The 13,382-nt window shown below is 38.8% G+C and overlaps 1 protein-coding gene across 1 annotated transcript in view; it reads right to left on the bottom strand.

Annotated features, from left to right (window-relative positions):
- CATSPERB (catsper channel auxiliary subunit beta) overlaps window positions 1–13,382 on the bottom strand; it is an 88,247-nt gene that overhangs the window by 49,747 nt on the left and 25,118 nt on the right. The window contains exons 11-13 of the mRNA XM_087952070.1: window positions 11,857–11,903; window positions 9,768–9,920; window positions 7,208–7,354 (exon numbers count right to left, since the gene is read on the bottom strand). Of these exons, the coding sequence (XP_087808196.1) occupies window positions 7,208–7,354; window positions 9,768–9,920; window positions 11,857–11,903 (347 nt within the window). The remainder of the gene's footprint in view (window positions 1–7,207; window positions 7,355–9,767; window positions 9,921–11,856; window positions 11,904–13,382) is intronic.

Here is a 13,382-nt window from a genome sequence, read left to right on the forward strand (position 1 = left end):
CAACACCCACCCAGTCACATGACCAATAGCTATGCCCCCCCGTTACATGACCACATAGCCATGCCCACCAAGCCACACCCACATTAGCAATAGTAAAAAAAAATTGAATCCAACCACTGCATTGGAGGTTTTCAAGAAAAAATAGAACAGCCATTTGTCCAAGGTTCCTTTCAGCTCTATGATTTTATGATTCTACAAACTATTCAAATTGCTTTCATAAGGCAGTTCTAAGGTATCAATTAAATGACCTCTGGTTTTGGGAAGGCTCCAGAACTGTAATCAAATTTTTTTAACATTGCTATACCTGTCAAAAGGTTTGGGACCCCTTTTTTCTGCATCTTGTGCAGGCATTTTAATTAGATACAGTGTAATTTATAAAGTTCTATATAAATTTATCCTGTAATGGAATTTTAATAAACTAATCTTTCTATGTCTTAGAAATAGAATCAATTTAAATTGTGGACCTCCTTGGATACATAAAAGATTTTTTGCTGGAGACAAATCTCTCCAACAAATGCATTCTCATGTCTCATTTGTATGAATATGTACTGTATATAACTGTATATATTCACATAAGGCCACATTCCCAAAAAAGACTGGACCAGGAGAAAAATTAAATCAATATTATCAATATAATAAATATAACATCAATAAATCAATATAATTCAAAAATAATATTAGTAAAATTAATAATTACTGTTGAAATTAATTGCCAAAAATAAGAGTTTGAATCACTTATTTGCACCTCTTGCTCATTTGCTAATTTTCAAGCATGTCATCCTTTATTACCATACTTCCAGCCAATATAAGATATTCTCCATCCTGATTTTATAGGAAGTTACCTGGGGGGAAAACTCTTTTCCTTTCAGGTAAACGTCTCCTGTATGTGGTTTTATTTATTTATGGTTCTTGACACAGCAATATTTTACTAGGTGATGTTGTTATTTATCTTGTTATTTTAGTTGTTTCAATCCTATTTGCCTGATGAGTGCTATGATATCCATCTGACAGTGAGAAAAAATGTGGCTGGATGTTGGATCCAGACTGGCAAAATTTCTCTAGAGAAAGGGGAAATAAGTTAAGATAACCCTTGTGCACTCTGGATAACCACTCGTCATGATTAGAATTATGGTTTTGCAGTCAGTTTATGATTTGAGTGGCTTGGAGTCAAGGGATACAATCTAAACTCATGCTCATAACACAGCCTTTTAGGGACAAAAAGCTTGACAATGCCTCATTTCATAATTATTATTTGGATTATTTTTTAATTGTATTGCTTTGGAAATATTTTATTGCTTTGGAAAAAATTAAGACTTTTTTGGTTTTTTAAATATTCAACAAAAGGATGAGTGGAGTAATGATTTAAGGAAGTTTTGAAATATGTCAATGATGACTCAATCAGTCAGGCCTTTAGACATCTTTGGCTTGGATGATTGAGCCTTCATTGACATACTGCAAGCCACTTTGGGGAGAAACCTCTAAAGTTGGTTTGGCAAGAGTTGGTACATTCCAACAACTCTCTGCCTAATTAATTTGCTCTGACTGATAAAGTTGTTTAGATGAGCAATGAAATATCTTAGATTAACAAAATGTAGACCAGTTGCCATGATTCAACCTTTAAACACGAAGTGTTGAAATGTACTACAGCTCAGATGGACTCACATTAATTATTTTGAAGTTAATTGAATTATTTCACCTGAAAACTTTCTATGTTTACATTTGGGAACAAAGATAATTAATAAGATGGCTGTGAAGGTTGGCCACTAAAGGATACCAGATGGAAACAAATAGTAGCTCTGATGAGAGAGTATTACCATTGGATTCAGAAAATTATTTAAGAAAAACATATATAAAGTATATTACAAGCTTACAATCATTTTAACATATGAATTCAATCCACAGTATTCACATTATCACATGTCCATTAAAAATAATTAAATCAGATATCTACATCACTTAAGAATCACATCCATAAGAATACCAACACAAAAGTGTTTCTTCACTGGTTTTGAAGAAACATGTATCCTGTTCTATCGCCAGGACAAAGCAGACTCGAATACCGGAGTTGAATTCAGCTCTTTATTAGCAACCAGTAACTTCAACTAAAGTCGAGCCGCAGCAGCCCTTTTTATAGCGGCTGCTCGCGGCTCACAACCAATGGCATGTATTTAAACTTCCCGCCGCTTATGCGGCCAATCGGAACTCGTTGTTCCTAACCAATCATTACGCTGTGTTAACTTAACCAATAGGAATGTAGTATTAGAAGTCTATATTTGAATACACTACACCCCTCCCCTCTTGGTTCGCTCCAATGTTACGTGATGTAATCGTGCAGGTAGGCGGGGCTTTTGTGAGTCCTAGTTGACCTGCGCAGTTCAGTCTCTGTGTTGGTCTCCACCGGTTCGGACAGGCCTGCTGCCCTTCCCGTTCTTCTCCTAGGAACCTCCTGGAAGGGTGCCTCAGCCATGCCGCTCCCGCCGTGCCTTGTTGGATGGTCAGTGTGGTCTCCTTTCATTGTGTGCGGGCAGGTAGAGTCGGCTTGGCTGCTTCTTTCCTAGGGTTCCTTCAGTTCTCTTTTCTCGGAGTCTTCTACTCGTAAGTAACTTTTATTTTTTTCTGGGTTCTCGGTTTCTGGTTGGTGATTTGTAGCCGGACTATTTTCATTTCCTTTATTATTTAAGGGTTCCCCCCCCCTGGTTTTTTTATTATTTTCTGGGGGTGTTTGGGAAAGTGTTTGTTCCATGTTTCGGGGAACGTCGGTGTTTCGTTCAACATGTCGTGACTGTAGTTGATCGATGTGCCGTTTCCACGATCTGCCGTCAGCTGTTTCCAGTCGGTATGAGCGAGGGCCTGTGATTTGTGTGATTGTTGCCAGTAACCACAACGGTTCTCCGGTAAGATTTTTTGCATAAACTAGGTCGCCTGGTAAGAAAGAGCGGTACTTACTGGAAGAGTCTGGTGGCTTTTCGGGGTTGTAAGTGGGGTGCAGTCTGTCCAAGTAGGAGCGCAACTTTCTTCCCATCAATAGTTCAGCTGGGCTCTTGTTTGTAGTCGTGCAGGGTGTTATATGTTGGATGGTTAGCATGGAATTGATTTTTTCCTGCATGTCATTTCCTTCCAGCTTTTCTAATGCTTCTTTTGTGTAACGAACCATGCGTTCCGCCCTTCCGTTCACTGCCGGATGAGCTGATGCTGTCAAAGCGTGTCTTATTCCTTGTTCTGCCAGGAATTGTTCAAAAGCTAAAGCTGTAAATTGCGGCCCATTGTCCGATACTACTACATCTGGTAGACCATGGGTGGTGAAGAGTTTTTTTAGTTGTTTGGTAACGGCTTCTGTTGTTGTTGAATTCATGATGATGACTTCTAACCAGTTGGAATAGGCATCCACAATGATTAGATAAGTATATCCTTTTGTGGGGCCAGCGAAGTCCATATGGAATCTTGACCAGGGGCCTCTGGGTGTCTCCCAGTCAAGAACCGGTGCTGAAGGGGGAGGGGGTCTGGATGACTGGCATTTGTTACATGTTTTGATCCAGGTTTCAATGTCTTTATCTATTCCTGGCCACCAAACGTAGGTTCTGGCCAGGGACTTCATCTTTACCATGCCTGGGTGTCCTTCATGTAACATGTTTAGCATGTCTTCTTGTAATTTTTTTGGAACAACTACCCAATCTCCCCACAAAATGCACCCTTTTTCAATTGACAATTTAGTTTGCCAGTTTTTAAAAGGTTTAAAAGACTCATTTTTTTCGTTTTCACGCCAACCCCGTCCCACCCAGTTCAGTATTCGGGCCATCAGTGCATCTTTAGCTGTTTCCCTTGCAATGTCCGATGCGGTGATGGGCCAATTTGGAATCGTTTCAATTTGTAGGGTATGCGTGGTGGGAGCTGGGTCATCATCGTGACCTGGTAGTGGTGAACGACTTAATGCATCTGTGTGGGGTATGGCTTTTCCTGGGTGATAAATGAGTTTGTAATTGTAGGCTGCAAGAAATTCTGACCATCTTGTCATTCTTGGAGACAGGATGTGGGGGATGGCCCTGTCTCTGGCTAGGATTCCCCATAGCGGTTTGTGGTCAGTGATTAAAGAAAATGTCCTACCGTATAGGTATTCGTGGAAACGTTTCACTCCCGAGATCGTTGCCAAAGCTTCCCTGTCCAGCTGGCTGTAGTTTCTTTCGGTCTTGGACAGCGTCTTGGAATAAAAGGCGATCGGTGCTTCTCTGCTGTCTGGTAGTGTGTGACTAAGTATTGCGCCTATGCCGAAAGGTGAAGCATCGCATGTGACAGTCAGAGGTAGTGTGTCGCTGTACTGGATCAATACAGATTTTGATGTGATTAAGTCTTTGATTTTTTGGAATGCTGTTTCTTCTTGGTGGCCCCATTTCCAATTGGCCTTTTTATCGAGGAGTCTATGCAGTGGTTCCGCTACTGTTGCCTTCTGCGGCAGAAAGACATGATAAAAATTAATGAGTCCCAGAAATGCTTGTAAATCTGTTTTGTTTTTGGGTCTGGGAGCTTCCTTTATTGCTCGTATTTTTTTGTGTGTGGGGTGGATTCCCGCTTCATCAATAAGATATCCCAGGAACTCGACCCGATTTGTGGCAAGTTGGCATTTTTCTTTTTTAACTTTGAGTCCTGCTTCTCTAAATTTTGACAAGACTGCCCTTAATCGGTCTTTTAGTTGTTTTTTGTTTTCGGCTGATATTAGTACATCATCGAAGTAGGGAACCACCCTTTTTAATCCTTGAAGAAGGCGTTCCATCAGGCTCTGGAAAACATCAGGGGCCACGCTGACACCGAATTGTAATCTATTGCATTTAAAAGCTCCTCTATGTGTTACAATAACACTATGTGTTATTGTTGATATGCCTGTGCGAGATCGAGCTTCGCAAAGATCCTTCCTCTCCCCAATGAGTGCAGCAGGTGTTGGACTACCGGGATGGGATATGCGCTCTGTTGCAATGCATGGTTCAGGGTAGCCTTATAGTCACCACAGATGCACACGGACCCGTCAGGTTTTATAGGGGTCACAATCGGGGTTTCCCATCTGGCATGGTCGGTTGGTTCTAATATCCCCTGAGCGATGAGCTTGTTCAGTTGCTCATCAATTTTAGGTCTTAGCACAAATGGTACCTGTCTGGCTTTAAGCCTGATAGGGGCTACGTTTGGGTTTAAACTAAACGATATAGGGGTCCCACGGTACTTGCCTAGAGTCCCGTCGAACACGTCGTGGAATTCCTCCATCAGGTCTTTCTCCCAGTCCGACATGGTGACGCTGTTGATTCCTGTCACTTCGATTCCGAGCAGTTCGAACCATTCTAAACCGAGCAGGCTGGGGCGATCTCTGTCAACGATGGTTAATGGAAGAATCTCGGTGTGCTTTTTAAATTTTACTTTGAAGTGTCCCAGTTGTACTGCTGGTATCTTGTTACCCTGGTAGTCTTTGATGATCAGACTTTGCTCTTCAAGTTCTCTACGTTTTATGTCTGGTATCAAATTTTTTATCGTGTTCCATGATACCATTGATAAATATGAACCAGAGTCTATTTCCATTTCACATGGCTCGCCTTCAATTAGGACGTTTGTTGTTCTAGCCGTCCCAATAGTGATTGTCTGATGTGTCTCTTCCTTCTCGTTGAGCCGTTGATTTGTATGATCTTGGTTCCAGTGACTTCCGGTTGGCCTTTCCTTGTTTCTGGGCGGGGGTACTGCCGCGTCTCTTTGGACTATAGCTCTTTTTGTTTCAGCAGACCCTTGCAATGTGCCCCCGTTTTTCACAATGCCTGCATGTGGCATCCAAGAATTGACATTCAGACCTCGGGTGGTTTCCGCCGCAACCCGCACACTGAAATTCAGGTTTTCTTCCTCGTCTCTCTCTCCGATTTCTTTCTGAATTGAGTCTGTTTACCTCCTCGTCTTCATCTTCGAAATTGGTTGATGATTCGATATCCTCATGGTGAGAGGTTGTGGTAGCATGCTTTTGGACTCCCTCTGTTTTCTTTTCTTTATTCAGGCTCGGACTGTTCATTGTATTCATCTGCTTCATTTTTGCTGCAGACTTCTTTGCGGCTTCAGCGGCAGTTGCTTCAGCAATGGCTTCATTTGCGGTGATGTTGGGTCGGTTTAGCAGTTTGCTCTGTAGGGTTGCGTCTCTTAGTCCAAGGACTATACGATCCCTCATGGCTTCATCCACGTTGAGGAACTCGCATGCTCCCCCAATGTCTCTTAATGCTGCTACAAAGTCTCCAATACTCTTGCCTTCTAGTTGGTTGCACTTGTAGAATTTGTGTCTTCTAATGAGATTGGACACGGCTGGCACGTAATGGTTTCTCAGCATCCGATTTAGGTCTGGCCAGGCCATCTGTTTAACATCATTTGGTCTTGCTAATGCCTTGGCCATTTTAAAAATAGTCAGGCCGCAATGCGTCAGGAATATGGCTCTCTTCCCTCTGGTCAGTGATTCCTTGCAGTTCGTTGCTTTCCAAAGACATCAGGAACCTATCTATGTATGAATCCCAGTCTTCTTTGGCTGGGTTGAATGGTGTGGGTGGTGAATTGTTGCTGGCCATCTCATTGGTCTCTTGGCTATTGTTGCCACGTGCTTACAGTCTTCTCTTCGATCCCACCTTCGGCATCAGTGTTCTATCGCCAGGACAAAGCAGACTTGAATACCGGAGTTGAATTCAGCTCTTCATTAGCAACCAGTAACTTCAACTAAAGTCGAGCCGTGGCAGCCCTTTTTATAGCGGCTGCTCGCAGCTCGCAACCAATGGCATGTATTTAAACTTCCCACCACTTATGCGGCCAATCGGAACTCGTTGTTCCTAACCAATCGTTACGCAGTGTTAACTTAACCAATAGGAATGTAGTATTAGAAGTCTATATTTGAATACACTACATATCCTACACTAATACAGTAGTTCTACACACAATTGAAAAGTATCCTACTACACCATCTTGAAAATGCATTTTGCAACTTCTTTGAAAACTTCTTTTAAAATTATATTTGTCTCAGCTACAGAAGAATAAGTAGGTTTATAAATGGCCAAAGCTCCAAATGACATCATGATGTAATCACTCACTGTTTCCTGTCACTCTTTTTTCTCTTCACGTATATCTACAGCTCCTTCCAAAAAAGCAACAGTTAAAAGAATTAAAAGAATAATCAAAACTGTCAGTTTCACATCTCTTCCATCTTACACACCTGGGTTCCATAAACATACACAAAATGACTTCCTGGTTGAACAAATAATCCAGTTGCCGTAAATTCTGGAAATACGAAAGGAGGAAATTTGGTTTCTTTATTCAATGCACCATCTGTTAACTTATGCACAGATACAAGGGTTTGGCCCTGGGAAGAAAAGGAAAAAAAATACTAAAGTTTGTACCTTATCAAAGGCACAGAATAAACTAACAAGAACTACATGTAACTTAGCAAGTAAATTTGTCAGTGGAACAGCGTTCATCTGAGCTTATGAGGCCTTTGTAAGAAACTTATTTTTTTGTTAGTACGCAGAAAGCTGGAAGAATTAGGGTGGGGGCATGGAGAGAGAGGGACAAAGATAATAAGAAAAACTGGGTGACAACTTTTCTTCCTGCTCAGCTGTGGTATGAAGACCAAATTGCAATATGCATACTTTCCTGTCTTTTGACGAGGAAAACATCCTTCCACTTCCATAAACATCAGAATTCATCAGAATAATTTCTTCTAATTCTAGCAGGAATTCAGTGAGTCAATGAATGGGAAAACATGGCATATTCTAATGGCAGATAATTATACAATTATTATTTTAAAAAAACTTTAAGGACCTGTGTCACAGTAATTAAGTGCTCAAGGCTGATGTTGCCTTAGGCAAATTGGTTTGGTGTTCCTTGTGAAGAAACATGCCAATGTCCAAATGACTCCTTGAGGGTCTCCTTAAATCCTTTCTCCAAATACTGTAGAAACAGCTGAACCTACATAATAGAATACAATTTCCTAAAGAATGATCCCATTATCCAGGAATTTTGAGTGAAAAGGGGCAGGAAAGGACAATTGCCTGTTATTTTTAATTCTCTCTTCGTAAAATTGGGAAATTCATTCTACCGAATGATCTGGATAGAAAACTGTTCTATTGTAATGGACAATGCAATCGTTTTTCTTTGCTTGACAAGACCCTTAAAGCCATTTTTTATCCATATGAAAACATTTTAACAGGTGCTTATTTTTAAAGATGCTATTCCCACAAGACTTATTATAAAAACCTGTTAATGCACAAGATTATAATGAGAAACTATCAAGGAATGATAACACTACAACTGGACAGTTAATGATTTCTTCTTCAGGAAGCAATAAGGGTAAAATGCTGGTAGTCTTTATAGTGGATGTGAGCATGCCCAGGTTAGCCATACATCTAAAGATGTAATGATTCCCATATAGGAGAATAGATATTGTTCAGGGTTGAATGGCTGGGTTCTTAGTATTTTCTGAGTTTGCTTCTTTGAATAAAAGCAAGCTCAGAGAACATCAAGAACTCAACCCTATGCTGATTATTATTTAAGACTAATTAAAGATCATAACAACTTTGAAACCTATAAACTGATAAGATGAACTATAAATTTGCTCCAAACCATGAAAACCACCTTGGTGTAACAGGCTACAATGCCAGTTTGAAGGGCTCAGTAAAATGAAATTACTTTGATTCAGGTTCCTTGAGAAAACCTTGCCGATAAATTAGTTCCTGCTTTGATTTTTTTTACAAATTTATTTATAGATTTAATTATTTATATACAGTACATCAATGTCCAGCAAATTAGCCTTAACACATACCAAAGCGGGTTCATATAATAAAAGCAACAAAAACCACCATTTAGACTTGTCAAGTAAATAAAATAAATAAAAATAAATAAAAAAGAGAGTGAAATAAAACAAAACAAACATAAATGTCAGATAAAATAAAAACACTCCCTCATAACATTGTTCCAATTTTAGAATACCTTAACCCTTGTTATGGCAATAACTTCTAATAAGAACTTGGCAACTCTGCATGTAGTAGCAGAGTTCTAGTCTGAGAGTATAAATCAAATCACCTATGCCTCATTAAATACTCTAGCATATTGGTTCTCGCAGAACAGACAGTACAGAAATACATGAATTAAGATTTCCTTGTTGGAGGAATTCCTCAGGAGAAGCCAATGTTCAACTACTCTCTCTATCATGCTAAAAGCATAACCAGCAGTGCTGAGTGCTTCTTTTCTCTCGCCTTAAAAAATAATAATCTGAAAAGCTTTAGATAATTTGAATTTGAAACAATTTATTTAAAAAATCATAATACGAATAATCTGAAAGAAAAACTTCAGTGCATATCAGTATTATAAGGATAAAATTGGCAAAGTGCTTAAAGATGGCTAGGTAACAATAAATATCTCAAAAACATATTTAAAGAGCAATAAATTCACATAACTGAACAATCAAAAATAAGTACTGGGGTAAAAGGAGAAAGTTGAGGCACTTTTATAAACATCAAGTGACGTAGGAATAGTAAAGTCCTAGATTGCTTCAGATATGTTATCCCATTGTTGTTTACTGTACCATAGCACAATTGAAAAATCTTGATCATATCATTTTAATTAAATATTTTTTTAAAAAAACTGCATGATGAAGGGAAGGGAAGGGAAGGGAAGAGAAGAGAAGAGAAGAGAAGAGAAGAGAAGAGAAGAGAAGGTCTCAAAAGCAACAAAGTATACATAAACAAATGGAAAAAGTACCATTTCTAATACTCTACCTTTTGCGATAATAGCGCTATACCAGTATCCTGCTCATAATGAACAACAAAAGAAACTACCCGTCTAGAAATATGCTTTTCGGCTTGGGATTTATGTGGTAAGCAACTGTGCCATTTTGTAAATGAATCATTACTATAGAAGCAGGTGGATTCCTGTAAAAGCATGAGGAAGATAAATATAAAACTGCAAGATATTTAACTGTTAATATATCTGGAATTATATTATATTCTTGACTTAAAGATACTGCCAAATAATCTGTTCAGCATATTCAAACAAATCAGAAAGAAAAGGATCAAGGCCAAGAGTTCAAGTTTCCAATCAGAATGAGCTTCTGAAATACACTGGGATCCTGTATTTCTGATTAAAATTATTCCTTTCTCCATTCATCTCCCAACTGCTACTTGTTCCCCTACAGCCTTAGGTACAAAAACCAGCGAGGCCAATGGGATTTCTAGTTGGAATTTACCTGTACATATAAAGCACAAATTTAAAAAAATCGTATACTTGACTCTAAAAAGCAGGTGAAGAAAAGAGAAACGAAACTGAATTCACAAAAGACCAAGTATCCCACTCTGAGAATACACATATTATATTCAGCTATATTGGATATTTTCTTGTTGTGTGAACAACTTGTGATTGTCAAACAATGTTTATAGATTAGAATTATGTATGGAGGCAGTCAATGTGTCAACTATAAAACGTGTATACAAAATGGAGTAACTGCCAGAATCCTGACACAATGAGGGCTAATGATATTGGGAATACAGTTGATATTTTAATGCAAGTATAAACTTTTGAGCACGTCTTCTTTCCTCACTTCACCTCTATTTGTGTTGTGGTTAGTCGGCAGCAGGTGCAGACGGCTGAGGAGAGTGAGGGCTCAGATGAGGGGCCAGGACCATTAGGGATTGGACTGCTGCCTTCAGAGATTGTGGGGGCTGGCAGCAGTGATGAGGAGGTTCCCGAGGAGCCTGTGCCAAGTGCGCGTGCACGAAGGATTGCTCGGAGGAAAGAACAGTAACAACAGCAAGGGCTACTCGGGAGTAAGGCTGCAAGGTAATGGCCCCTTCTTCAAGAGGATAAAAGCCAGCTGTGAAATTAACCTTCTTTGAAGAAGGCAAAGATGTTTCGTGGACATTGCAGTTGGTATTTGAAGGCTCTTATAAACTAATTCTTATCTGTTGTTTTTTGGCAGACTTGAAAAAACTTGGCAAGGCTCTTAATTGTCAAAGCTAATTAGTGGGAAGCAGCCTTTTATCTGTGAAGAAACAGGATTCTTAGCTTAAATATAAAAAGGTTATACCTCTGCCTTTGTCTTGTGTTTGCTCTCTTAGAACCAGGTTTGGGTCAGAACAATTTGGTTCATTGACCAATAAGTTCAACTTCTTTGAGATTTGATGGAAGTTTCATGTTTCCATCTCTTCTTGTCTGAGTATTCTTACTATCATCTCATAACAAACTTATAGTAAATAGTAAATAGCTTAAGCGTTAGTGAACACAGGTAGTCCTTGACTTACAATAGTTCATTTAGGGACCGTTCAAAGTTACAATGGCATTGAAAAAAGTGACATGGCTGTTTTTCATGATTATGACCTTTGCAGCATCCTCATGATCATGTCATCAAAATTTAGATGTTTGGCAACTGGTTGATATTTATTGCAGTGTCCCAGTCTCCTTTTGCAACTTTCTCATAATCAAAGTCAGATTCACTTAATAAACATGTTACTAATTTATCAACTGAAGTGATTCACTTAACAACTGAGGTAAGAAAGGTTGTTATATGGGTCAAAACTCACTTAACATATTTCTCACTTAACAGCATAAATTTTATGCTCTATTGTGGTCATAAGTCAAGGACTACCTTAATTAGGCCAAACAATCTCTCTTTGTCCCTATCTCTCCCCCTCCATCTCTCTCTTCCTTCCTTCCTTCCTTCCTTCCTTCCTTCCTTCCTTCCTTCCTTCCTTCCTTCCTTCCTTCCTTCCTTCCTTCTTTTCTGCTCAATCCTCTATATGATGTTCCTGGGTCAGCTTCTATATTGAACAAAATAGACCAAGCCATGATAAAAATGGTCATTGTTTGTCTTACCTGACTCAATGTCTTATCTTTGTTGAATGAGAGACTAACATAATCCGCTAGAAGAAAAAGGAAATGCATGTAATTGCTTACATTTCTAAAGTACAAAGATGTACACATCTAGTTACATACAATAACTGCAGAAAAATGTATGGTTTTTTTTTAAAAAAAGCAAGGTAGCACAAATTAACATGATTTTTTTGAGACTTGTTTTTAGAAGTCTTTTGATGTGTAATTCACTTTTGAATAATCACCCAGAGTCAGGTTATAGGGAAGATGGATAGCATAAACATTTAATAAATAAAATGGTCAGTAGCCCTGTAGCATTTCCATAATCCATACTTTTTAGCATTAAATATAAATTATTAATGTATAATAAACATAAATATTTCACAGAATAGCTTTCCTAGACTGTACTAAACATTTAAATTAGGTTAATGGCATAGTATCTGTGGCTACTATATACTTTGCTGCATGAAACATTCTGAAAAAGTTTGAAGTGTTATGTTCTGCTTATTATTCTCTGGATGGTATAAAGCAGACAGAGTAACTCCACAAAACATCCATAACAAAGTCTTTTTTATTGGTTCATCAGGTATCCTCATAACTCACATTTGTGATGAAGTTCTTCTTAATGTCCAATCCTTTGCATACCTGTCTTGTAGTGTAGAAAGATAAAAAGGTCTCAACCCCATGATGATTGAAGCAGCTGCATGGTATGGTGGTTTCAGGCAAGAGTGAGGGACCCTCCCCCAACCCAACAAGGGTCAATATAGTGACCAATCAGGATTACAGATGTGGTCACGTGACATGGACTACATTTCCCAGGATACCTTTAACTACATTTACCATGATGCATTCCCTTAAGGGGACAGCTCACAATTCCTAAGTAACTATCCCAAATCCCATTAACTCTAAACTGTCCGGACAGCACAGTTATATACTAATTATAGTCTGTCTTTCAAATAAGAGGTTCCATGACTGAGAGTGACCTTGAACTTGGATCAGTCCAACACTTTAATATTACAATTAAATATTGTGTACAGAGAAAGGTTTACATACATTTTAAGTCAGAGGTAGGATTCAAAAAATTTTATTACTGGTTCTGTGGCCATGGTTTGGTAGGTGTGGCAGGGGAAGGATACTGTAAAATCTCCAGTCAGAGGTGGTATTTTCCAGTTCTCCGAACTACTCAAATTTTCCACTACCGGTTCTACAGAACTGGTCAGAACCTGCTGAATACCACTTTTGTTTTAAGTATCATTATTAAATAGGGTAAAGCATTTTGTTGCTCTTTTGGTTTAGGAAACCAAACTTGTGAATAAGAATTTTTCTTTTTTTTTCTATGCTGGGTCAAAATAATTTACATTGTGGTACTATATTCCAAGTATTGCAACACTTGTGGGCTAGGGTGTTATATTGGGATATAAAATGTGAGGCCAGAGGATTTTCAGTATCTCCATGTCAGTACTTAGGGCCCCTTCCATTTTTTTTTCAGTTATGGGGGGAATTAAGGAGCATAATATTTGCTTCAACCC

Source organism: Notechis scutatus, chromosome 1, assembly GCF_049901735.1.
Source record: "Notechis scutatus isolate UNSWTSFEM ecotype Mainland chromosome 1, rNotScu1.2, whole genome shotgun sequence".
NCBI classification, from domain to species: Eukaryota; Metazoa; Chordata; class Lepidosauria; order Squamata; family Elapidae; genus Notechis; species Notechis scutatus.